The sequence below is a fragment of the Erpetoichthys calabaricus genome, chromosome 2 (assembly GCF_900747795.2).
Source record: "Erpetoichthys calabaricus chromosome 2, fErpCal1.3, whole genome shotgun sequence".
Classification (NCBI taxonomy): Eukaryota; Metazoa; Chordata; class Cladistia; order Polypteriformes; family Polypteridae; genus Erpetoichthys; species Erpetoichthys calabaricus.
In genome coordinates, this window is record NC_041395.2 from 151133847 (window position 1) to 151161361 (window position 27515).

At 37.0% G+C, this 27515-nt stretch overlaps 1 protein-coding gene across 3 annotated transcripts; it reads left to right on the forward strand.

Annotated features, from left to right (window-relative positions):
* Window positions 1-524: 524 nt before the first annotated feature.
* Window positions 525-26099, forward strand: mffa (mitochondrial fission factor a). Of its 3 annotated transcripts, XM_028794635.2 has the most exons (8): window positions 525-749; window positions 2100-2320; window positions 11523-11695; window positions 13269-13357; window positions 18726-18890; window positions 23313-23372; window positions 25117-25201; window positions 25363-26099. In XM_028794635.2, exons 2-8 carry the CDS (start codon window positions 2104-2106, stop codon window positions 25492-25494), a joined length of 921 nt encoding a protein of 306 aa, XP_028650468.1. In that variant the 5' UTR covers window positions 525-749; window positions 2100-2103; the 3' UTR covers window positions 25495-26099. The 3 variants fall into 3 exon arrangements, with proteins under 3 accessions (XP_028650468.1, XP_028650469.1, XP_028650471.1); XM_028794636.2 differs by lacking the exon at window positions 23313-23372; XM_028794638.2 differs by lacking the exons at window positions 18726-18890; window positions 23313-23372.
* Window positions 26100-27515: the final 1416 nt, after the last annotated feature.

Genomic DNA, 27515 nt, shown 5'->3' on the forward strand with positions numbered 1-27515 from the left:
AATCTGAAGCACGATAAGTGACACAAAGACCAACAAAGGAGAAAAAAGATGGCAAAATTGGTTCCCAACGAGCAGCAGAAGTGACACATTGGTGATCCCCTAAATGCGTATCGTTTATAGAGTTTTTGAACGGAGTAGAATGAACATGTTTTAAGTTTATTGCTAGGTGTACATATCGCAATTCGTACCTGCATGTCTCCCACAGACCAGTGACATTAGCACAGTACCAACAAAACAATAAATACAATGTCACCCATTGCACCCAATAAAGTAATCGTTTATGACACGTTTTGGTAGTACAAAAATTGTATTTAAAGTTATGAAAAATGAAACATACGTATCATAAATTTCGTGCGCATATTCATATTAATATTGCCAAACAAAATGGAGAAAGATGACAACTCAGAATGAAACTTTAAAACTAAACATCTACTCATCCTCATCACACAACACACTAGACTTGAAACGACGGCGGGAGGGGCGGCTCAAGCCGGCCGGTTTATATGCACTTCCGGTTTTGAAATCTGGACGGTGGCTGCGGAGGTTCAAACTACCTTTAGTACGGTATACTCTAACGGGTATTTCCCTTCGTTTTTCGGTATTATCCTGTCAAACCGATAGTGAAGAATTGTTTTGGGTGTCATTTCGATTTTCCTAACGAATGGTTATGGACATGCCAGAGTCTGTGCACTAAGCACCTTAGAAAAGCGAGCTATCCGAACAACGGAGGCGCACAACAAAGCGACAAGGTGAGTGGCGGCGTATTCTCGTCTGGCTTTGGGCCTCGTAATACGATTATCTTGGATATTTCTACTGCTGATTTGCGCTGGTAATCATATTAAAATGACAATTGTTCAGACTTCAAGTAAACAAGAGCTGAACTGTGTATGCTATCTATTTTCAATGTGAAAATGAATTTAGGTTGTGATATATTACGGATGTTTTTTTGTGAAATAGTTTGAAATAAGTTACCGTATAAAATCTCATATTCGACATTGAGGATACAGATGAACATTGGCTTAGAACATACTGAATTTAAGCGAGAGGAGGCATTCGCTTTATGCATGCTCCCCTAGTTCTTTCCGTCGTCAAATACTTGTATTGCGGAAAAAGATCAGAAATAACTAATCATGTGCATGCACTTATCTAAATCTTCTTTGCACGCCCAACAGCTTGCGTTATTTCAAAAGTAAAAGTGAAAATTTTCGTGATGTTACTTGATTAGGATCCTTTTCATGATCGTTGTTTTTTGTTATTGAACTCCAATAAAAATGTTCGATCCCTAAAAAGTGAAAGTGAATTAGGATAAATGTCTTCAAGCTTAAGTTAACTTTAGCAAATAAAAACAGTTGCCCAATTAGTTATGCTTTATTGCAGGTTATTCCCTTTTATTAAGCAAAAGAAAAAATATATATTTAATAGTCTGGTAATGTATTAGTGCTGTTAAGTGGCACATGGAACGTAACGTCTTTGTATATGAACAGAAGAAGTATTAGGTCTGATCTACAAATAAAGAAAATTGAATGGATTTTGTGTATGGTTTATTGATATGTTATCATGAGACAGTTCAATATCTTATTTTGTCCGTGAACAAATTACATGGTTATTGAGTGATCAAATAGGAAGTAAGATTTTAGTACTGCCAGCAAATTAAATTAAATATGTTGAGGTGCAGAAAATTTTAAAATTGAAAGTATGAAAATGGGTACTAAAATATGTTTTTTTCAGTGTTCGATAGTTGCCTCACCAAGGTGCTGTCCTAGGGTTACAGTTCTCGTTTTGCAAGGTTTGGCTCAGGGATCTTTGACACCTTGAATTTAGCTCAGGGAAGTAGCCAGGAACAACTGGTTCTAATGTACATCTACACTTCAAATAAGCCTAAAGAAGGGGAAAGATCATCAGTTGTTTTTGCTGGTATTTTTTCGTACAAAGTGTTTTTGTAAGTTAAATAAATGAAAGCCATATATAAACATGTGCTTGAGACTTTTTAGCAGAGTTGTACACTGGAAAAGGGATGGTTGAAATTATTTTCCAAAACCTTGAAATAATCCAGATGAGTTAATTTTGTCTGCTGTTTTGCTTTGTTTGTTTCTTTGAAGCTCAATGAATGGTGCAGCATTCCCTTCCCCTACTGCAGAAATGGCAGAAATTAGCCGCATTCAGTATGAGATTGAATATACAGAAGGTATTAGCCAGCGTATGAGGATTCCAGAAAAACTGAAGGTGGCACCTACAGGAAGTGAAGATCTCCAGAGTGGCATGGAAGAGAATCATCCTTCAAGTGTTATGATGCATGTACCTGAGAGGATTGTAATTGCAGGTAGGCCTTCATTTGAAGGGAGATCCTCTTCCTTGTGTCTTTTGTATGTTTTTTTTTTACCCCCTGTAAAGGGGAAAATCTGCATTCACCATATTTCAGGAATGCATTGACAAAATGGACAAATAATATTTGAAACCAGGCATAGAGCCTGAAAACTGGATGGATTGCAACCTAACTTCTGACCTTAAGTGAGAGTACTGCTTAACAATGTATGTAACCGATTTTTTTTTTGTTATTTTGGGTGTCTGGTTATTATATTACTATCAGATTATATACTCAAAACTAGATTATGTTACTGACCCTTTTTGACAGTCATTAAATCTATTTTTAAACAGATCATATTTCAGACATTTCTAGTTTTTTTGTGTGGGTTTCATTTTCATTATTGTTACTCTCTTAAATTTTCAAAATTATCTTCAAAGCCTGATATGATATATTTACAGCTGGTGTTATGATGCATGTTCCTGAGAGGATTGTAATTGCAGGCAGGCCTTCATTTGAAGGGAGATCCTCTTCCTTGTGTCTTTAGTGTGTTTTTTTTTTTTTGTTTTGTTTTTTTTTACACCCCCCACCCTCCGTAAAGGGGAAAATCTGCATTCACCATTACAGTAATCCCTCCTCCATCGCGGGGGTTGCGTTCCAGACCCCCCCCGCGAAAGGTGAAAATCCGCGAAGTAGAAACCATATGTTTATATGGTTATTTTTATATTGTCATGCTTGGGTCACAGATTTGCGCAGAAACACAGGAGGTTGTAGAGAGACAGGAACGTTATTCAAACACTGCAAATAAACATTTGTCTCTTTTTCAAAAGTTTAAACTGTGCTCCATGACAAGACAGAGATGACAGTTCCATCTCACAATTAAAAGAATGCAAACATATCTTCCTCTTCAAAGGAGTGCGCGTCAGGAGCACTAAATGTCAGAAAGAGAGAGAAAAGCAAACAAATCAATAGGGCTGTTTGGCTTTTAAGTATGCGAAGCACCGCGGCACAAAGCTGTTGAAGGCGGCAGCTCACACCCCCTCCGTCAGGAGCAGAGAAAGAGAGAGAGAGAGAGAGAGAGACAGAGAAAAACAAACAATCAAAAATCAATACGTGCCGTTTGAGCTTTTAAGTATGAGAAGCACCGTGCAGCATGTCGCTTCACGAAGCAGCTGCACAGAAGGGAGCAACATGAAGATAATCTTTCAGCATTTTTAGACGAGCGTCCGTATCGTCTAGGTGTGTGAACAGCCCCCTTGCTCAATCCCCCTACGTCAGGATCAGAGAACGTCAGCGCAAGAGAGAGAGAGAGAGAAAAGTAAGTTGGGTAGCTTCTCAGCCATCTGCCAATAGCGTCCCTTGTATGAAATCAACTGGGCATACCAACTGAGGAAGCATGTACCAGAAATTAAAAGACCCATTGTCCGCAGAAATCCGCGAACCAGCAAAAAATCCGCGATATATATTTAAATATGCTTACATATAAAATCCGCGATAGAGTGAAGCCGCGAAAGGCGAAGCGCGATATAGCAAGGCATTACTGTACATGTTTCTTTCAGGCATATTTACTATTATGGTTATCACAACACACAATAGTAGGAACCGAATTAAATACCTGTAGCCCATGCGAGAAATTTTCATATACCAACAGTGGAAAACTGTGTTGTACATACTTCATTACTTATATGTAGTACAGTTTACACACAGGTTCATAAGATAAGTGTAGGACAGGGGTTGAAGGTGTTACATAAAGTTTTTATATTGTTCAACTACTTTGCTACCAGACCTCACCTTGGCAGAATCTGCTCAGCATTTAAGCCTATAAAGAGACTCATTATTGTTACTTAGGGGCAGCATCGTGGTGCAGTGGTAGCGCTGCTGCCTCACAGTAAAGAGACCAGGGTTTGCATCCTGGGTCCTCCCTGTGTGGAGCTTGTATGTTCTCCCCTTGTCTGTGTGGGTTTCGTCCCACAGTCCAAAGACATGCAAGTTAGGTAAATTGGTGATGCTAAATTAGCTGTAGTGAATGTTTGGTGTGTGTGTGTGTCTGTTTGTTTGCCTAAGGATGGCCTGGCACCCAGTCCAGGGTTTGTTCCTAGCTGTGTTAGGCAAAGCCACCGCTCTCCTTTCCCCCAAACCCCCCCCTCTAAATTTGACCCTGGTCTGTGTTAAGCGGGTTAGAAAATGACATGACAATTATTACTTATCGCCGTGTATCTAAAAGCCAGTGGACATACGGACATTCATAATTGAAATGTCATGACTCTAATGGTTTTGTGGAAAGAGCACATACACATGGGCACAAACATTATGTTTGCTTGCTCAGTACGGTTCCCAGATGGACTGCATATTAGGGGTGAGCATCCCTCTCTCTCTTTTTTGTTTCCCTTTTTAGGAGTATTCATATTTTCAAACTTTCTAGCTAGGTTTACTACATGTTCAACCTCCCTAGTAAGACTCTTTCATACTTCTAGGAGGAACTGTTCCCCCCCCCCCCCTACAGTTGTAAATCATGACACACCTTTTTGGATAACAGATTTAATGTAAGTCAATGATTTGAATAATATATAAAAACTTTTAACTGAAACATAATAAATGTCAAGGTCAATATATCTGCAATCATTAAATTTGTGTTTTTACGCATTACCAGTCATGGAGGTCACCTTCCATATTCGTGTAATTACACATTAAAGTTTGTGAGCTGAATGTACTGATGCAGAAAAAGAAGCGGATGTCTAATAAGTTTTTTTTTGTTGTTCTGATTTTTATGTATATTGTAAGTAAAATTCCACTTCACTTTTTTATTGTTTTCATTTATGAGTGGTCTTGGTTAATTTGCAGATTTCCTTTTATTCATTATATTTTCTACAAATACCAAAAGGATGTATGTGTCATAATGCAAACATTTTTGGCAACCCACAGTATAATTTAATCACTTTTGTAGTATGTTTGGATGTGAGCTTATGGACCCAATTGCTCAAAACCAAATCATCCAGTCTGAATGAAACTTGGTACAGTTATTAGCTTTGTGAAGTTCCAGAAGCCTATTTATTTTCTTGAAAAATCATTGCTGTAGAATTTGCTGTACAAAGATGGTTATACAGTTTGATAGATTTTTTTGCATATTCACCAGTAAAATTTTACCACTAAAAACCAGTTTATTCATTTTTCTACTGATTTTTAAATTATTGTTGTGAGTTAAACTGGAAAATATCCATGCCACTCATTTGGGTTCCATTTTTTTTTTTTTTTTGCTGTTTAATAATGTAAAAATCCATCCATCCATTATCCAACCCGCTATATCCTAACTACAGGGTCATTGGGGGTCTGCTGGAGCCAATCCCAGCCAACACAGGGCACAAGGCAGGAAACAAACCCTGGGCAGGGCGCCAGCCCACCGCAGATAATGTAAAAATGTATGTATTGAATTGATTTCTTAATTGAAAGTGTATGTTCAAATGTTTCTGAGCTTAGAAGTCATTTAGGCTGTCGAAGCCAGCCCTGGACACAGACAGGCAGACACCAGAACGTCTACAAATAGCATACGTTTATTCATATCAAGTCCACGCAGCACACAGTGCCCCTGCACCACACACCCTCTCACAGGCCTTCAAATGGTCCTTCACCGCCTCCACTACTCTCCACCGAGTTCTGTCTTCTTCCTCCCGACTGCAGCTCCCCGACTGTAGGAAGGCGGCTCCTTTTATAGTCACCCGGATGTGCTCCAGGTGCTCGTTGATGTCCTTTCGGCGGCACTTCCTGGTGTGGCAGAAGTGCTATATGAGCACCTGGAAGCACTCCGGGTGTCCTTGGAAGGACCTTCCTCCAGCTTCCCAGGTGTGGCGGAAGCACGGATCTCCCAGGCTCCATGATGCTCAGAGCATCCCCTGGCGGTGGCCATGGGCCTCCTCATTTCGTCCCCGTGGTCCCCTCACTATCCAGGGCAGTTGCCTCCTCGGGGGACATATAGACCACCTCCCGGTCCTTCCAGGCATCCCGGCTGGGTCTGGCCCCTAGCCTCCTGCCACAAGGCCTTTGTGTAGGTATGTGCTGTATATATAATATAGGTCAAATTCCGTTACAAGGAATTGGAAGGAACCTAAAAATATTTCGTTGTAATGAAAAGTTCGTAGTAATGAGATTCTGTATTTGTCACTATAGTGCTTTCTTTAACTTGCGTCCAGGCGTTTGCAGTCGTTTCAGTAGCTTCTTTCACGTTAATTTTCAGCTTTTCCTGTCTACAAGTTATGCTGACGAGAATTTTTTCTAAGCATTTCCTTGCAATAATACACTTACAGGGTGCAAATGATGCCCAAATCCAATGGCTGAAGCACTGCCATGCAATTGGGTAGGAAGAATTCAATACGAACATTATCTAAATGTGAAAGCATGCTGTGGGCAACACAGTATCAATCATAAGCAGAATCTTCATATCCTTGCCAAGTTGTCACAGCCAGTTTTCCAAAATGTCTTGAGTCAACCAAGCTCGCTGATTTGCTTTATACTCTCAGGGAAGGAATGTAACGCACTGGTCGATTTGCCAGTGATGAGAGGAATAACTTTTGGGCTGCCAGTTGAATTGCAGCAAAGCAGAGCTGTCAACCTTTGTTTAGATATTTTTCCTCCTTGGCATGGATCACCTTTGAGTGCTAAAGTGTGATGCGGTAGCAGCTGGTAGAAGATTCCAGTCTCATCAGCACTCTAGATGTCTTTAGGCTCATAAGCTGAAATGATTTTCCTGATTTCATCTGCACGCCATTCATTTGCTTTTTCATTTGTAACTGCAGATTCTTCTCCACATATTGCTTTGGCTGCAATTCCAAAATGATCCCGAAAGCGAATTAGAACACCTCAGCTGACAGTAAAAGCTTTGAGTGACTTTTTCTTGAATGAGTGGCCCACTAATAGTCACTTAAATGTTTCTTGAACGAGCATCACTGAACCACATAAAAACTGCTTTTTCGACGTCTTCAAATGGAGCAGTTTGCATACGTTTGCTCTGAGGCCTGAGGTTTACAACCTGAGATTTTTGTTTGGTCTTTCAAGAAAGTTGACAGTGTCGATGGCTAAATTCTGAATTGACTGACGTCTTTTTTTTCTTTTTGCCGTAATCAAGAGCCACAAAATTTTCAAGTTTTCTTTTCTAATGTGAACTATTGTCTTTTTTTCGTTTCTGACATTTCTATAGGAGGGTGACAATGAGTTAAATTCCAGTGGATGTTTTTCAGATGTTGACGAGCAATAAGCAAAAGGTACCGCTGAAAACCACAGAAAACAAACATAGCAAAAAAACAGTACGAGGAAAGTTTAGAAGAAAGAGAAATATTTACAATGTTTCTGTTTTGGGATCATTGTGCACAACTGAGCTGCTGTGGATGATTCATTCAGGCATTTCATTGTAATGAAAGTATCTGCTGAATGTATTTCGTAGTAACAAGATTTTGATAGTGTCTGTCTTAGGGGGAAACTTTAGGGATCGTAAAAATACTTTGTTGTAATGATATTGGTTTTAACGGAATTTGACCTGTATACTATATCAGGAAAGGAAAAGCAAATTTTGGAACTCCCTTTAGCACATACTGGGGCAGTCAGGTGATCAGGCGACTCAGTGGCTTCAGATGACTCATTCATTTTTCCAAGTCCAGTTATCTATTTCGAAGTCTCCAGAATTTGGTACCCCTGCCTTGCTGCGTTAGGCATAGGATGGGAACCAATCGTGGATGGAACACTATTTCATCATAGAGCACAGTCACACACATGTACTGGGCCAGTTTAGTGTTGACCCAGGGTTTAAACAAGGATGAGAAATTAGAAGATGATACAGTAGTGCCAAACCACAGAGATTTTCAAATTTCAACTCAATGTTATTTTGGAAAAAATTAAGAGAATAAGATTAGCGAGCCTTCTTGGGCCCAATGGCCGGGTTCTCAATAAAAGCGTTATAACGTTCTGAGCCACCAAGTTGTCCTGACATAACTCTAACCTGGTAAAACTATTCTCAAGAAGTAAATGGACCGATGAGTAAGGAAGGGCTACTTTCTCACATACGGTTATCATTAGGGCTGGACAATAAATAGTGATTAATGATTAAGTCAATATTTTCTTGTTCACTATTCTGTAAATAACACAATGAAGTAGAATGTAAAATTGAGTTTGACACATTTAAGTCAAGTCTGCACAATCACTGCCTTAGACGCACATTCTCCATTCCTATCCTAGGTGCAAAAGTTTGCACCTTCCTTGTAACAATATATGACAACCCACTTACTCCCCCAAATATGGGTCAGGAAAGGTTTTTAGTGTACACAGGGGGCTCATGAAATCAGTTTTTTTTTTGTTTTTTAACGTGTTTGACTGGTTTCTTTTGGAAAGCTGTGCGCAAATTAAATTTTTCCAATGAAAATGAAGTCTTCATAGTTAATTGACTGCAACAGGCTGACATTCTTTGGTTTTCCTGTAGCTATTTCAGAATGCTGAAACATCAGGACCAAGCCCTTTTTCCAGAGGAGCAGTCAAAATGAAGCTGAACAGCTATTTGTAGAATCAAGGTTGAGACAAAAGCAGCACTATTTTAGAAGGAAGAACACATTATAAACTGGCGTTAGCTTGACTACAACCTTCACTATAGCCTGCTTTGGTTAATAAAATTACATTCCTGGTACATTACTTGCAAAACCATTAGCTGTTTAGGTTGATTTCGTATGTGCACCGCTCATGAACATTTCTTCATTGTTCAGTGTTTTCTATTAATCAAAACATGCTTTTCTAAATAAATTGTGTTTATAAGCTTCAAAATTTGGTAGTATAATCATAATCTTGCAATTAATGGAACACCTGCAAATAATCAGTATTTTATTTATTGTGGTGTTTTATTTTTGTTTTTTTTATTTTTTAAATCATACCCTGGTCCATATTCACCAAAAAGTTGTAGAACTCTTAACTTTTTAGTAAAACAAATTACCACTTCCCAAGTTTATCTCGCATAACATCTATGTCAGGGGTGGCAAACTCCAGTCCTGGAGTGCCACAGTGGCTGCAGGTTTTCATTCTAACCCTTTTCCTAATCCGTGACCAATTTTTACTGCTAATAGCCCTGTTTTTAAGGATTCAGTGCTTTGAATTAATTATTTTCTTCATTAAATGACAGCCAAACAGAAATCAAATGTGAAACAAGTCAACAGTTGACCAGCTAAATTGGGGCTTCAAACTCCAACTAATTTCACTCCAACCAGTTTCTTAATGAGAAGCCGATTCTTAGTGTTAATTAAACTCGTTATTTAATGCTATGGCTTGTTGCTGCTCTCATTCTGACACAGCAGACATTTCCATAACTGTTGATTTTCTGTTTTTTCTAAGAACATTGTCAAAATGTTTTGGGGACCTGAGAGATCAACCTTACTGAGACCTTCACCTTTCTTTATTTTCAGATATTGTGTGATGGGCTTGGGTGAGCTGATAATGTGGCACCTTGTTTTGTGTCTCATTATTGCTTAGCAGCTAATGAAAGAAAAAGAAACAACTAAGGGACCTGAATCAAGTTAATTAAAATTAAGGCAAAAGAATTTAATTAGCAGCAAAAACTAATGAAGAAGATGGTTAGAATGAAAACCTGCAGTCACTGTGGCACTCCAGGACTGAAGTTTGCCACCCATAGATTCTATGTTACTATGAACACCTGAAAAGAGTACCTTCTTAACAAAGTTTACTGTCAGAGTTCAAAGAAAGAGCAACCATTAAAATAAAAATAGCATATAATACATCTATGAACTCCAAACGCAGACTCCACAAGTAAAATTTAAGTGGCAGAGTGAATTTTACGGATAAGCATGAAAGGGTCTGTCACAGAACAACATGTTAAACTATCATGCTTTAATGCATCTTGAATTTAAAACTGAATTCCACGGGAAACCAGTATCCTCATAATATTTTATTCCACTTTGTGCTTTTATATTAGCTTATTCACAAATATAAGAATCACATTTTTGGGAATGACTTTGTTTTCAAGTGCCACATTCATTTAAATGATGCAGTTCATCTCTTCTTTTAAGCAACTGTCCACAATTCATAAACACTTCATTCTCTGAAGACTTACCAGGACCATAAAATAAGGAGGCATATTAAAAAGATCATATGGTATAAACAGGGCGGCTCAGTGGTAATACTGCTGCCTCGCAACAAGAAGCTTGGGTTCTGTGTCCCATGTCCTTTGTGTGGAGTCTGCAAGTTCACCTTACTGTATGTCCACGTTGGTTTCTTTTGGGCGCTCTGGTTTCCTCCAACAGTCCAAATACATGCAGGTTAGATGCATTGGCAGTGCTGAATTGGCTCTAATGTTTGTATGTGTTTGTGCTTTCACCCTGGGATGGACTGGCATCCTGTCCAGGGATTGTTACTACCTAGTACCCTGTGCTTGCTGGGACGGGCTATAGCTTCCCAGTAACCCTGATCATTAAAATGGATGGTATAAATATATAAACAGGTATAGCACACAAAATATTTACACCATGTTCAAATATATTTGAATATGCACTTATTTTTTGGTGAACATGTGAATCCTAATTTTTGGCTAATCTAATAGCCCTACAGCAGATTTGTGTGTGTGTGTGTGTGAGAGAGAGAGAGAGAGAGAGAGAGAGAGAGAGAGCGTACGGTACTGTATGACCCTAAACTCACTGACCAGCAAAGCGCATGTGATGTGGATTGAATTGATACTAAAGAAAATTAGTATTGTTACCATTTCAAAATTTTATATGTATTTATAAATTTATTTTTGATAATACTACTTTCTAAACAAAATTGTCCAAAACCTTCCTTCTTAACCCAGGAGCCAGTGTTACAATGAGGAAACATGAATTACTTGTAAAATATGTGTACAATAAAATAGTATTTCTACAGTATCTGCTTATCAGTAATGCATCTAATGACAAAGTGTTTTATTAAAAGTCTATGGATGTTCAATATGAAACAATCCCTCACACAGTTGATGGCCTAATGCACATGTTATTTGATGTAGTTAAGGTGCAATTTAACTTCAAGGATAAGAAATAATTATAAAACACAGGGGGAAAAAATGCCATTTTCAGTATTACTGTCTGTTTTCTTCTGAATCATATGGTGCATTCCTATGGAGTCTTTTCATACCTATATCATATTTACCATTTACAGATAGATTTTGGATATAATTTTTCTTGTATTTTGCTTTTTTTCTTTTTTCTGATAGGTGATCATGAGGATTCAACATATTCCAGGCCTAGGGATCTTGATCTTATTCAATCAACGCCATTAGAATCCTTAGCTCTGAAGACACCACCCCGTGTTCTAACCCTCACTGAAAGACCTCTAGATTTCATGGACCTGGAGAGAAATGTTGCTCAAAATCCTCAAAATGAAGAGGTGACTATGATAAGGTTATTCTGTATTCATGCTTCCTTTTGAAGTATGCAGATGAAATGAGAAATGCAGCTTTTTGAGAAATTGTTGAAGAATTAAAATGAAAATTGTCACTCTTTTTATTTAGTATGTTAAAGAAAATGTAGTATACATTAAATAATGACAATAAGGATGAAAAAATAAACAAAGTATTTGACCAGAATGAATTTGGCAACTTTAACTTCCAAATAATCTTTGTTTGGCAGTGTTAACATACCACCAAGAGTATAACTAACTTTTTGCCTGCTACTCCTTAGATAGGCTCTGCCCCATATTAATTTTACATTCTTCTTACAATTAGAAAACACATAGATGGGTCATATCACAGAATGCACAATCACAAGGCAGTTTACAAAGAAAGCAAAGTTACAATATCTTAATTAGGAATTTATAGTGGAATTTTAAGATGTAAATTGTGCAATTTTTGATAACCGCCATTATGGTATGTATAAAAGCAAAGTAGAAACAATGAAAATTTTCATAGAACACCTTAAACAAAAGCCACTAAAAAAGAAATCAAGAGAAGTATTATTGCCTTTATTTTACTGCACAAAGAATCAAAAATAATAATTATGGTGAAACATTATTTTATGAAGCGTTTTATATTCTTCAATATGGCAAAATTTCAAATAATCAAGAAAATATCTTGGCAATTTAATACTTTCATAGAAAGCAGCTTTAAACAGCAGTGCACAAAGAATTGTAAGAATGCAAATCTTTTAAACATTTAGCCAAAATAAATTAACCCTTGCCAGTCATATACTGTGCACTTTACAGACAGTTACAAAACTGTCTTAATTGGGTTAAAATACTTTTAATACAAACAAAAGGAAAAAAGATAAATATGAGTAATTTGTGAGTGTCACAATAAGGGTATACCGTACCTGGTTCTTGGAGTCATTTGTTTGGAGATTCATCAAATGTTACATATTACACAATTCTCAATCATGATTATATTCTATGTATTGCTGCTTTTCTAACATTCAATAAATTATTTACTTTCAAAAAAGATTTTGCTTAGCAAAACTGGCTTTAATAAAATTTGGATAATTGCACGTTAATAATTATTGAACTGTTTTTTTCGCTATGCAAGTTAACTTTTAACACATATAAGCCAGTATTATATTAAAATGTTATGATCTATAACTGGCATCCATGAAAAATGTTACAATCAAACTATATGCAATATGTTTAACAAAAAAACATATTTGTTTATTATAGTATAATTGATACTGGGAATATCTTCACCCAAATGCTGCTTAACTAGATTTTCACATTGTCTGTATGTATTTATGAGTGTGTCTGTTCAGAAGAGTTTTATGTAATATGCACGATTTTTTAATGCTTATTTCACTTTTCTGTAGGTCTTCTTGCTTCCTTGTTTTTTTATTGTTCTTGGTGTGAAATGTAATTAACTTTCTTTTGCTTTTTAATAAGGGTTGTACATTTCTACTTTGTGTGACCAGTTAAAAAGAACATTTGGCAGTTACATTGGATATAACTATATGTCTCATTCACATACTCTGTTTTCTCTTAGGCTCGACCTTTGGGTCGGCTGCGGAGGGAACGCTCCATGAGTGAAAATGCTGTCCGTCAAAATGGGCAGCTGGTCAAAAATGACTCTGCGTGAGTAAATAACTTATTTACCATTTTTCTTTAAAGGTTCATTAATCAACTTATGTTCTCTTCCTGCTTTCCTTTGTCTTTATTTGGTGATTTAATTTCAGTCACAGGCATGGAAATGGTGAGTCTGTTTTTGTTTGGTGTGCATGTGATGTCTGATAGTATCTGCTTTTTAAAAAAATGTTAGTTATGATTGCCAGTTGTAGTGCTCTTGTAGCTAAGTATGCTATTTAACCTACCTCTACAGTATTCTGAATGACCAGTCTTGTTCTAGATAGCACCTTTCATGATAATTGTCATCCCTATATAGTTTCTGTATAAAGTACAGTATGGCTTACAGAAATCTGTGTTTGTGTATTTGAAGTTTATGATGGGAATAATAAGAGAAACAATTGATTACAGTATGCCATAAATGCAGAAATCTTGAAAACACCACCATTTGCATTTGGCAAAGATGTGCCAAAGCAGTGAAAAATGAAAAGTAAAAAAAAAATACAGTAATGTGGAATCTTGGCAGTTTAAACAATTGAAGGAAAATGACAGATAGTTAAAACGTATTAAAAGGTATTTGATCATTCTTAAGGGGTACTAGTGTCAACATACAGAGGAGGATGGACTAAATTTCTGTTTCCTTAGAAACAGTTTACAGCTTGTCCTGGACAATGACTAGTGAATGTGTGAAATATAGAGCAATGCCTCTCGTATGCCCTGGCTCCACCCCTGGTGGGCTTTACTATGTACACCTCCTCCAAACCACTTCCACTGTCTCCTCTCGGCACAAAGCCTGTATCCCCTGTCCTTTTAGAGTACCAGTCTCATCAATCAATCATAGGAAGTAAGCCGTAATTACCTGCAGAGAAACCTAATTTCTTCCATTTGTACCTAAAATGATTATTCTTTAACCCATCCTAATAAAAAGAGGATTTCCACTGAAAACTCAGCTCTTACGGTTTTTTTTTTTGTTTGTTTTTTTTTTTTTTTTTTTTTACCAACACCAACTACTGATAATTACCATATCGCATCTCAATGTAAAATTAATAAAATAACTTGGCTGATGTGTACAGTGGTGTGAAAAACTATTTGCCCCTTCCTGATTTCTTATTCTTTTGCATGTTTGTCACACAAAATGTTTCTGATCATCAAACACATTTAACCATTAGTCAAATATAACACAAGTAAACACAAAATGCAGTTTGTAAATGGTGGTTTTTATTATTTAGGGAGAAAAAAAAATCCAAACCTACATGGCCCTGTGTGAAAAAGTAATTGCCCCCTGAACCTAATAACTGGTTGGGCCACCCTTAGCAGCAATAACTGCAACCAAGCGTTTGCGATAACTTGCAATGAGTCTTTTACAGCGCTCTGGAGGAATTTTGGCCCACTCATCTTTGCAAAATTGTTGTAATTCAGCTTTATTTGAGGGTTTTCTAGCATGAACCGCCTTTTTAAGGTCATGCCATAGCATCTCAATTGGATTCAGGTCAGGACTTTGACTAGGCCACTCCAAAGTCTTCATTTTGTTTTTCTTCAGCCATTCAGAGGTGGATTTGCTGGTGTGTTTTGGGTCATTGTCCTGTTGCAGCACCCAAGATCGCTTCAGCTTGAGTTGACGAACAGATGGCCGGACATTCTCCTTCAGGATTTTTTGGTAGACAGTAGAATTCATGGTTCCATCTATCACAGCAAGCCTTCCAGGTCCTGAAGCAGCAAAACAACCCCAGACCATCACACTACCACCACCATATTTTACTGTTGGTATGATGTTCTTTTTCTGAAATGCTGTGTTCCTTTTACGCCAGATGTAACGGGACATTTGCCTTCCAAAAAGTTCAACTTTTGACTCATCAGTCCACAAGGTATTTTCCCAAAAGTCTTGGCAATCATTGAGATGTTTCTTAGCAAAATTGAGACGAGCCCTAATGTTCTTTTTGCTTAACAGTGGTTTGCGTCTTGGAAATCTGCCATGCAGGCCGTTTTTGCCCAGTCTCTTTCTTATGGTGGAGTCGTGAACACTGACCTTAATTGAGGCAAGTGAGGCCTGCAGTTCTTTAGATGTTGTCCTGGGGTCTTTTGTGACCTCTCGGATGAGTCGTCTTTGCGCTCTTGGGGTAATTTTGGTCGGCCGGCCACTCCTGGGAAGGTTCACCACTGTTCCATGTTTTTGCCATTTGTGGATAATGGCTCTCACTGTGGTTCGCTGGAGTTCCAAAGCTTTAGAAATGGCTTTATAACCTTTACCAGACTGATAGATCTCAATTACTTCTGTTCTCATTTGTTCCTGAATTTCTTTGGATCTTGGCATGATGTCTAGCTTTTGAGGTGCTTTTGGTCTACTTCTCTGTGTCAGGCAGCTCCTATTTAAGTGATTTCTTGATTGAAACAGGTGTGGCAGTAATCAGGCCTGGGGGTGGCTACGGAAATTGAACTCAGGTGTGATACACCACAGTTAGGTTATTTTTTAACAAGGGGGCAATTACTTTTTCACACAGGGCCATGTAGGTTTGGATTTTTTTTCTCCCTAAATAATAAAAACCATCATTTAAAAACTGCATTTTGTGTTTACTTGTGTTATATTTGACTAATGGTTAAATGTGTTTGATGATCAGAAACATTTTGTGTGACAAACATGCAAAAGAATAAGAAATCAGGAAGGGGGCAAATAGTTTTTCACACCACTGTATATTTATAAAATATTAATCCTTAAAAATCCTAACATTTTCAAACCTGATTGCAGTATATGATTAATACAAGTTTTCCAGTTATATTGCATGTTATGTAACACTCTCAAAGGGCAAAATATATCGATACTTAAATGAATCCCATAAGAGGAAATTTTTGTTTGTTGCATATTGGTGTAGCAGCCAGTGCTGCCAATGTAAAAGATGTACAGATTTGGATTTTTAAATTTTGCTTTATTATTACATTTAGTCTTATGAAACCAAAACCTATTTTTTTGGTTTTATTGTTACATATGTTTGGAACAAATACAACAGTGGCATCATTCTCAAAACTATGTTGTGCTAAGTGCTTTTCTCTGTTAGAATTTATTAAATAATTAGACAATGTGGATTCAGCAAAGAACAGAGAAGTCCTGAAGTAAAACCTTAAATGTGAATCAAAATATTTGGTAATTGGGAGAAGACTAATTTTCCAGTAGAATAATGCAAAGAACATACAGCAGAAACCACAATAAAATGATTTAAAAGAAAACATCAAGTGTTTTGGAGTGGCTAAATCAAAGCTCATGCCTCATTTTAATTAAGAACATGTTAGGATTTTACACTTGCACTTTCTCAAATTGGATGAAACTTAACTAAAAGAAAGCAGTTTTGGAAAGAAGTAAAGACTACAAGTGCCCTCATATGCACAGCAGGTAGAGACTTATCCTAACAGACTTGCAGTATGATTTCTGACAAATGTGTCTTTATTAACTATTGGCTTAGCAGTTAAATACATATAAAATCAGTCCCCCATCCCCACATTTGAAAAGGATCTGACAAACTAGGTTAATTCAGAGACACTAACTAAATGAAATTAATATGTTTGACTTAAGAATGAGGTACAAACCTCATACAGATAGTGGCATCCACAATGTCCATTAACCTTACTATTACACTGTTATGATAAAATGATGATAAAACTAGATAGATATTGTGATGAATTAACTAGTAGGCCTAAATGTTTCAATTGTAAATAATCCATGTTTCTCTAATAGATTGTTAGATATTATGCGACCTTCTTTAATGCAGTGAATGTAAGTGCTGTTTAAGTTCACATTCTAAAATGAATATCTGTACATTTTTTTTCTTAGTTACGGAAATTCTTTACATGTGAACAAGCACATAAACCCTCCCAAAATTTTCTTTTTAGCTGAATTTTAATTGTTTTTCATCTAGTTACTTCTGTTTTTCTACCTATGAATGATAAAAACTAGCTTTGATCCAGATGAATACATAGTATCTGTCACTAACCAAGAAGAATAGCACTAAACACTATAGACCCTGATACCATTTTCAGTCGTTTTGTACTTTTGTTGAATATAACTGACAGCCACTCAGTAAGCTCAGTCATAGGTAAATAGCTTGAACATCAACTGGCTCTTTAGCTTAGCAGTACAAAACATTTCTTGTAATACTTCATACATGGCCTAGCCTTGGTGTCTTTAGGAGTATACCTGATGGGAGAACACTGTTAGCGAGCCCTTTGTAAAGACAGCATGTCTCTGCTGAGGGATCAATTGTTAGTTAATGGTGGCTTTCTGAGCCATCATTATGTCTTTTCCAGCTTTATGATGTACTCAGTCCCATGAAAAACTGTAGAATGTTTAAGAATAAGGTCATCATACTTTACATACCCATGGTTAATTTTAGTTTAAATAATTTGTTGTTTTTTTTGTGATTTAAAATATAGTAATATTGCTTCATTGCCATTTTATTAAAAAGTCTGAAACATTTTTCTGTAAAGTAATAAATAAAGCATTATGCATTTTTACCAATATTTCCATTAATGCACAATTTCATTGGAAGTTCCCACTTACATACAAAATCTGGTTACAGACTTCTGCAGGAATGTTCAAGGCTGTGTATATAAAGTATCGAAGCGAGAAATTCATGTATCAATTTTTTCATTTTTATCTTTACCAAACTGTCAAAAATATCAGATATTGAATGTGCCTCTCTTTAGTTTAAAAATACTTTTTTTTGGTTGCCAGGCTAAAGTTACTTTAAACTGTGTAAATTGAAATTGTGGATTATGATAAATAAAGGTAGTAAAACAACAAGAACAATGCCAAATGTTTTTGAGCTTGGCAGTATCTTTAAACCAAGTAATGATGGTTGAAGAAGAAAAGAGTACAACTTTTCATTTGCAAGTATTGTGCATTTTGTGCTACCATATTAGTTGTGCTGGATTGTTTCTATGAGTGATACACAGGGAAGCATTTGAGATGGGTCAATAAGAAAACTGAGCATAGTGGTGCATATTTAACAAAATATTTCATGAATTATATTCTACTATAAGGACTGGCTTAATCCTACTTATAAAATGGTTTCTGGCTCAATCTGAATGTATTTTTAGTTTGCTCTTTTAAAATAGCATTAAGCAGCACTAACTGGTATTGCATAGTAACAGCAAAATAGAATAATAGTAAAAGGTAAAAAATACTTTATTTAAAATATAAAAATAAATGTAAGTTGATTGCTTCACAAGAATGACTTAATTATTGTTATATAAGAGGCCTTCTTCAGTTTTTTTTTTATTTTGTTTACTTAGTGTTCAAGTGTTACACTATTTGTAAAACAAATCCAAAGTTGTCTTGACTTGCTCTGACTCGCATGTTTTTTCCTCTCGCTTGGGTGTTTACTTGGAACAGTGCAACACCATCACCTTCAACTCAGCCTCGTGTCTGTCCTCCTCTTTCTTCACCGGAAGATGGGCGAAACCTTTACACAGCTCGTGGCGTTTTGTCTCTAATCCAGTCTACCACCCGTAGGGCTTACCAGCAGGTCATGGATGTTTTGGATGAAAATCACAGAAGGTGACTGGCTCTTAGCTGTTTGTAGTGTTGTGTCATTTCAACAGAGGGTGGTGTTTGCTTGGTGTTGGCTGCTTTGCACATTAAAGCATGCTTAAAGTCAAGTACCTCTGATGTTACCATTTATTTTTGCAAAGTGTGTTTCATGATTCTGTATATTTATGAATTCAACTATGTTGGTAAGGACGCACCGCCTGCATTCATTTATAAGTCATATTCACTATTATTTTCCATAAAATAATTGGCTAAATTATTTTAATGAATATACAGTAGTGGCAGTAAACTCATTTTAAAAGTAGTCTTAAGTTAATTTATAATTATGACTAATTTTAAGCAATTAAACATATTCTGCATTAGTGTGACTGTTAGTAGTGAAGGTACAAAAAGTGCCAAACAAGTACCAGATTTATCTGTTGTGGCATTATATTTGAAATAGAAATGGACTCTGTGTCTATTGACTTTAGTGTTTACTTCTTCTTCTTCTTTCGGCTGCTCCCATTAGGGGTTGCCACAGCAGATCATCTTCTTCCATATCTTTCTGTCCTCTGCATCTTGTTCTGTTACACCCATCACCTGCATGTCCTCTCTCACCACATCCATAAGCCTTCTCTTAGGCCTTCCTCTTTTTCTCTTGCCTGGCAGCTCTATCCTTAGCATCCTTCTCCCAATATACTCGGCATCTCTCCTCTGCACATGCCCAAACCAACGCAATCTCACCTCTCTGACTTTGTCTCCCAATCATCCAACTTGAGCTGACCCTCATGTGCTTATTTCTAATCCTGTCCATCCTCGTCACACCCAATGCAAATCTTAGCATCTTTAACTCTGCCACCTCCAGCTCTGTCTCCTGCTTTCTGGTCAGTGCCACTGTCTCCAACCCATATAACATAGCTGGTCTTACTACCATCCTGTAGACCTTCCCTTTCACTCTTGCTGATATCCGTCTGTCACAAATCACTCCTGACACTCTTCTCCACCCATTCCACCCTGCCTGCACTCTCCTTTTCACCTCTCTTCCACAATCCCCATTACTCTGTACTGTTGATCCCAAGTATTTAAACTCATCCACCTTCGCCAACTCTACTCCTTGTATCCTCACCATTCCACTGACCTCCCTCTCATTTACACACATGTATTCTGTCTTGTTCCTACTGACCTTCATTCCTCTCCTCTCTATAGCATATCCTCACCACTCCAGGGTCTCCTCAACCTGCTCCCTACTCTCGCTACAGATCGCAATGTCATCAGCAAATATCATACTCCACGGGGACTCCTGTCTAATCTCATCTGTCAACCTGCCCATCACCATTGCAAATAAGAAAGGGCTCAGAGCCAATCCCTGATGTAATCCCACCTCCACCTTGAATGCATCCTCCACTCCTATCGCAGACCTCCCCACTGTCACACTTCCCTTGTACATATCCTGTACAACTCTTACATACTTCTCTGCCACTCCCGACTTCCTCATACAATACCACAACCCCTATCGAGGTACCCTGTCATATGCTTTCTCCAGGTCCACAAAGACACAATGCAACTCCTTCTGGCCTTCTCTATACTTCTCAATCAACATGCTCAGAGCAAACATCGCATGTGTGGTGCTCTTTCATGGCATGAAACCATACTGCTGCTCACTAATCATCACTTCTTAACCTAGCTTCCACTACTCTTTCCCATAACTTCATGCTGTGGCTCATCAATTTTATCCCCCTGGAGTTACTACAGTCCTGCACATCCCCCTTATTCTTAAGTATCGGCACCAGTACACTTCTTCTCCACTCCTCAGGTATCCTGTCACGTTCCAAGATTCCATTAAACAGTCTGGTTAAAAACTCCACTGCCATCTCTCCTAAACACCTCCATGCTTCCACAGGTATGTCATCTGGACCAACATCTTTTCCATTCTTCGTCCTCTACATAGCTGTCCTTACTTCCTCCTTGCTAATCCGTTGCACTTCCTGATTCACTATCTCCACATCATCCAACCTCTTCTCTCTCTCTCGTTCTCTTCATTCATCAGCCTCTCAAAGTACTCTTTCCATCTGCTCAACACACTCTCCTCGCTTGTAAGTACGTTTCCATCTTTATCCTTTATTACCCTAACCTGCTGCACATCTTTCCCAGCTTGGTCCCTCTGTCTAGCCAATTGGTACAGGTCCTTTTCTCCCTCTTTAGTGTCCATCCTTTCCTACAACTCATCATACGTTTTTTTCTTTAGCCTTTGCCACCACCTGTCTCACCTTCTCCCTAAACTCAACCTTGCAGTCTTTTTTCAACTTCCACCATTTGATCCTTGGCTCTGCCCTCACTCTCTTCCTCTTCTTGATCTCCAACGTCATCCTACAGACCACCATCCTATGCTGCTTAACTACACTTTCCCCTGCCACTGCTTTGCAGTCTTCAATCTCCTTCACATTGACTCTTCTGCATAGGATGTAAATCTACCTGTGTGCATCTTCTTCCACTCTTGTATGTCATTCTATGTTCCTCCCTCTTCTTAAAATATGTATTCACCACAGCCATGTCCATCCTTCTGGCAAAATCCACTATCCTCTGACTTCTTCATTCCTCTCCTTGACACCATACCTACCCATCACCTCCATGTCTCTTCTGTTCCCTTCACCAACATGTCCATTGAAATCCGCTCCAATCACCACTTTCTGTCCCTTGGGTACACTGTTCATCACTTCATCCAACTCACTCCAAAAGTCTTCTTTCTCATCCATTGCACACCCAACTTGCGTGACATATGCTCTAACAACATCCATCATCACACCTCCAATTTCCAGCTTCATAATCATTACTCTGCCTGACACTCTTTTCACCTCCAAAACACTCTTGGCATACCGTTCCTTCAGAATAACTCCTACTCCATTTCTCCTCCTATCCACACCATGGTAGAACAATTTGAATCTGACTCCGATCCACCTGGCCGTACTCCCCTTCCATTTAGTCTCTTGCACACACAATATATCAACCTTCCTTCTTTCCATCTTATCGGCTAACTCTCTCCCCTTACTAGTCATACTGCCAACATTCAAAGTCCTACCTTCTGTTCCACTCACCTTACCTTCCTCCTGCCTCCGGACACGTCTCCCCCCTCTTCTTCTCCTTCGGCCAACAGTAGCCCAATTTCCGCCAGCTTTATCTTTTTAATGTTTGTTGTTTTCCTAAACTCCTCAGTAGATGTGCCAACGCTTTACAGAAATATGTTATGACCATTCAGTGGCTTTGTGTAACTCATTTTTATTTAAACTGAGTAATTTCTTACAGTAAGAATGTCCTAGATAATCGATCCTGTCAAGTGAATATGCACAAAGCAAAACAAAACGGTGAATCATTATTAACAGAGTCAGAACACAGTGCAGAAAGAAATCTGTCTCAAACCTAAATATAAGAACCTATTGTCAGCCCATCTCTCTTTGCTAATTTCTGGACAAATTAAAATGACACAGAGTACATTTTGATTTCTTATAAAATGGAGCCACAGGCTGTTGTTTATGGTGACTACAGCGCTCTGGGCTGTATTGTCAATGGATTATTTAATACAGTATGTTACTTCTTCATTCCAATCCATTAAGCTTTTACATTTTAGTTTACTTTGAACATGTTGAGATACCTGAAGTTTTAACTAGATCCAATGCACATTTACAAATTATAATTTTCAAAATATTAAAAAGTCCTAATTTAAAGATACATAAACAGAAAAGACAAAGTGTGTTGGTTTAGTAGGGGGTGGAATGTGCTTGTCATTAATTGCTTGGTTTACACTAAAGCCAGGGTAGCTACAGACTTGTGATGCCAGATGTTGTTCCTCACTGTTTCAGTTTATTAAAATTCAGCTAGTCTTTTGTTTTTTTTCTAAGAAATTATCATTTGACTGATTTTAATTAATTAGAAATATTACTGAAGTAGTCTGCTTTCACCTAAATAAAAATCCTTTTTATATTTAGGAATTTAAACTACTAGGTTAAGTAAAGCCATGGCCAAAAGTAATTACATTTTCAGCTCCTAAATAATGTCAGAATGTTTACATACAAAACAGGAAAACGTTTAGTTATTTTTCTGTTTGGGCGAATACATTTTGCATATTTTAAGTAGTATATTTAATTCAGTTGAACATATTAAAGTATATTCTTTGAATCAGTACTTTTTTATACTCCTTGACACATGTTGTATAATAAAAAAAAAAAAAAAAGTAGTGAACAAGTGCCATGTGTGCATCTTGATTCGTGTGTCAGTTTAGGTATTATGTGTTTTGCATTATTTTGTGCCATCGTGTTTATCGTTCTATTGCATGTGCAATATGATTTCTTTGAATCGCCCATCTTTCTTGTGTCTGTGATTTTATTATGATTGTGTTGCTTTTCTGTTTCTTGTTTTTCTGCATTTCTGTCCTCCTGTTTCTCATGTATTCTTTCTTAGACCAATCTTGCGTGGGGGTTCAACTTCTGCCACTTCCTCTAATCTTGCGCACAGCTCCAGGTAACTGGCATTCCCTAACTCAAAATGGGATTTCTGTTTCACATTTTTTTTATTATATTAAAAACAGTGGAGGAATGAATAACATTAAATCTTATTCAATTATAATCAAAATGCATCATTTTACTCTTAATCTTTCATTAAATGAAAGATGATGCATCCTTTTGCCCAATTTGTTTATGGGTGTAGAGATGGACAGCTATTTACGTTATTGGAACCACTTCTGTGTTCACAGTTTATATAAAAGAGTTAGATTTTTCTGGTGCATGATGTCTGCCTGAGCTGGCATTGCTTACTGTTTTGTTCATTATTAGGAGTTAAAGGAAGGAGGAATAAACTTTCAGATTCAGCCTCTTTGTAAAATGTTCTATGTTAACTGTTTGTAAGTTGTTCTGTGGACAACCTGCAAATGATATGAACAAAACTATACAATATATAACACACTTCAAGCTGGATCTAAATCATATTCCAGGTTTTCAACCATTTTATAACTATATTTTGGAATATGAAGTTACAGAAATAAACTAAATGAGTGTGAAGTATAATTGCAAGCCTACTAGTTATAAGGTCAAATCAGCCAACTTTATTGTATATAGTGCCTTTTATAATAACAAAATTAACATTCTCAAACCTAATTAATCCATGATGGTGCATTAAGCTTAAGCTAGGAACCAACCCTAGATGGTGCACCATTCCATCACAGGACTCACTCGAGTGCTTGCTTCTCTCCTAGCAGCTAACCTTACACACAAGTCATTGGGATGTGGAGGAAATTCTGGAGACCCTAGTGAAAAACCTGTGCATCTAATGTTTAGACTCCATACAGACAATGACTGGGCATGAGATTTGAATGCATGACACTGGATCTGTGAGACAACAGCAGTAACTACTGCTCCATGGTGCTATCCTTATATTATTTTCCAAAATCCAAGCCACACAATTTTAAACTTTAGATCATTAAACATAAAAATTGTACTTATAAGTTTGTTGAGCAGAATTAGTCACGTTTTGAGAGGATATTTTTCTATATGTCATGATATGTCAAAAGGAAGCAATTTGCTGTGAAAGGAGTGATGAACACACATAAGGCAAGGATAAGGATGTTCATGTGCACTTCTGTACATGTGACAGTACCGAATCAGTGAGCATCAACCCTCACTCAACACTAGGGCAGTTTAGAGTTGCCAGGTATATAATAACCATTGAAGTTCACACAAGCGCTTCAAGAATTTCAACAAAAGGTACCACAAAATGAGGATGCAAGCTGAAGTACAAGTGATATGATTAAATTGCCAAGTCATGGAACTGATGACCTTCAAATCCCAACATTATTTTTAGAAGCATTAAGTGAATAACAAATTATCTATAATGGGCTAAATGGAATATTCTTGGAAAAGATGTTATAAGGAAGCAACAGTGATGCCTGTCATATACAGATGTTTTTAAAAAAATGGTTTCTGTTAAAGACAATTGCATATGCTTTTGTTCTAAACAATTTTTGTGCTTTACTGTAGAAATATATTATGAACTAAATACACATCATCCATATGGTGCATTAGAATATTCCTGCCTGATAAATAAATTACATTTGTATTAATATTTTTGGAAGCTACTGAATTTCTGAGTTACTCTATTATATGGCAATCAGTTTTTATATATTTTAACAATTGCATAATGTTTTTAATAGAAGTCCATATCTATTCTCTTCCAAATGTGTTAAAACATTAAGAACCATATGCTTGTGCAGGTATAATCTGTCTGCTTGTGATACTACACTGGAAGGAACTCCAGATGACATGACTATGGTGGATGCTACTTCTTTGCGGAGACAGGTAGCTTATCATTTTTTTCACGATTTCATGAAGGCATGCTGCTTGAACAGTTTTAAATATTTTAACAGAACTCTTGATATACCACAGGATCAATGTCAAACTTTTTTGTATGACGCTATTAAGATTTTTTTTTCATTTTTTTTTTTTTTTTTTGTTCACAGATTATTAAACTGAATCGTCGTTTGCAGCATCTAGAAGAGGAGAACAAAGAACGTACCAAAAGAGAAATGATCATGTATTCAATCACAGTGGCTTTCTGGCTGATCAACAGCTGGATATGGTTCAGGCGCTAGTAGTTGTTTCATGGAATATAAGCACTGGTACCAGATTAGCTTAAAAGGCTTTTTTTTGTTTTGTTTTTTTTTTTTTTGTTTTGTTTAAAGTGTAAATACCGGTATCTACCAGATATTTTAGTTTCTGCACATGGATCACTCACTGAGGTTATCTCAACAAAGCAAACTTTTGGGATCAAAACAACAAGAAAGCATTTATTTTTATTTATTAAGACTTTATTATATTACATTTAATTTTATGTTTTGCATGTTTTGATGTAAATATTCATAAAGTCATTTACAAGTGGTTTTTAGTGGCAAATATGGTATATTTCTGTATTTTGTTCCTTCAAAAACTTCAAAACTTAGAAAACAAAGTGATTAAAGTCAATAAAATGCAGTGAACTTGAATAAACTATACAAAAAAATTACAGTATAGAAAATATTTGCAATTTTTGCATCTGCTGCTGTTCATGATGTGGTAACGGCTATGAGTTGATGTATTCCTGAATGCACTGAATTTTTTGTTACTCATTAAAATGTTGTATTGTGTTATTCAGCCTCAATTTCCAATCGCATTAAACAACTTAGTCAGCTGGAGCTAAATCATAAAGTTATGAACACTTCTCATTCTGTATTTCATTTATTTTATGTTTCTAATAGCACTCTTTACATTGTTGGTATATACACTATTTTTTTTACTGTCTGTTTTTATTGTATAGCCAAAACCCAGTAGAATCCATTGTTAATTCTACAGAATGACAGCAGCAGATTCTTTTTGCCCTTCCTGAAATGTATACAGTGAGACTTGTTGATAGGAAAGTAACAAGGGGACATTCCAGAAAGTTTTTTTTTTGTTTTTTTTTTAACTAAAGGAGTCCACAACAGTTTAAAATAACTAACAAAATTAAGTAAGCCCTTCTCAGTTGTGAGCAGCATCTCCACCTAATTCCTGCTCATTGTGTTGTTTTTTTTTTACTTTAATGTTTGACATCACTGGTAACATACTGGAAAAAGGTACAACTCCTATGTAACCATCCGTACATTTGAGCTTTCTTTTTAGAGTTCAAGGCCAGATGAGGTTCAGACCAATCCCAAGAGCATTCAGTATGAGGCAGGAACCAGTCCTGGTGGGGTAGCGGGCAAATAAATCCATATGTTTACTAAGCCTATGTGTTCTTGGTCAAGATCACAGGGAGACAGACATAGGGGAGTCCCGACAGTACTTGACACACAGAAGGTGACAGTGGGGACTACAGGTTATTGGGCATTTTCATGTACAGACTCCCCATTCAAGTGAATTAAGCACTGGTAGGAGAAGCGATTTGGTCAGTAACAGGTATTTATTAGTAAAAAAAGATCAACATCGTCCTCTGTTTTGCTAGATACTGCCAACCAAAATGTGTTTATCAACCTGTGTCTGTATGCTCAAGAGATGTTCTTGTGATCTGCCTTGTCAATTTGTACTGCTTTTTTTGTATTCCCATTTGCTTTGTAAAGCACCTTGTGATGGTGCTCACTGTGAGGATTTCCTTTTAAAATATTGTTTGATCAGGCCTAAATGATCCAATGAATGGCTTCAGCAATTCATAAAGTGCTAATTCATATAAAGAACAAATAAAAAAAGGATTTAGCACATTTTGTGATGTTTTGGATTATAAAATGGAATCACAGTATTTTTAGACAAGATTAACATTTAGTAAAGTAATAATACAGTATCACAAGGGGTTTTAATACTTTCTGGATTTAGGGCTTATTTAAACATACTCAATTTAATCATGTTGAGGTACGCAGAAAAATCAAAGCAGTTCTTTGTCAGAATCTTTTTAAAATGTATCCATCCATTCATTTTGCATATTCAAGGTCAGAATCACAAGGTGCCTATCCTTGATAGGACACCAGGCCATTACAAAGCATGCTTACTCCTGTGAGGCCAGTGTAGAGATCACCATTAACATGTACATCTTTGGGATGATGGAAGAAAAACTTCAGAGACTGGGGAGAACATGCAAACTCCATGGAATTGGTACCTTGGAAGGGAT

Excerpts from the sequence above, each read along its gene's own strand:
- mffa (XM_028794635.2), top strand. The coding sequence starts at position 2,104 with ATGAATGGTGCAGCATTCCCTTCCCCTACTGCAGAAATGGCAGAAATT. Across the intron at positions 11,696-13,268 it reads AAAATCCTCAAAATGAAGAG|GCTCGACCTTTGGGTCGGCT; the intron begins GTGACTATGATA and ends GTTTTCTCTTAG. Across the intron at positions 23,373-25,116 it reads AATCTTGCGCACAGCTCCAG|GTATAATCTGTCTGCTTGTG; the intron begins GTAACTGGCATT and ends ATGCTTGTGCAG.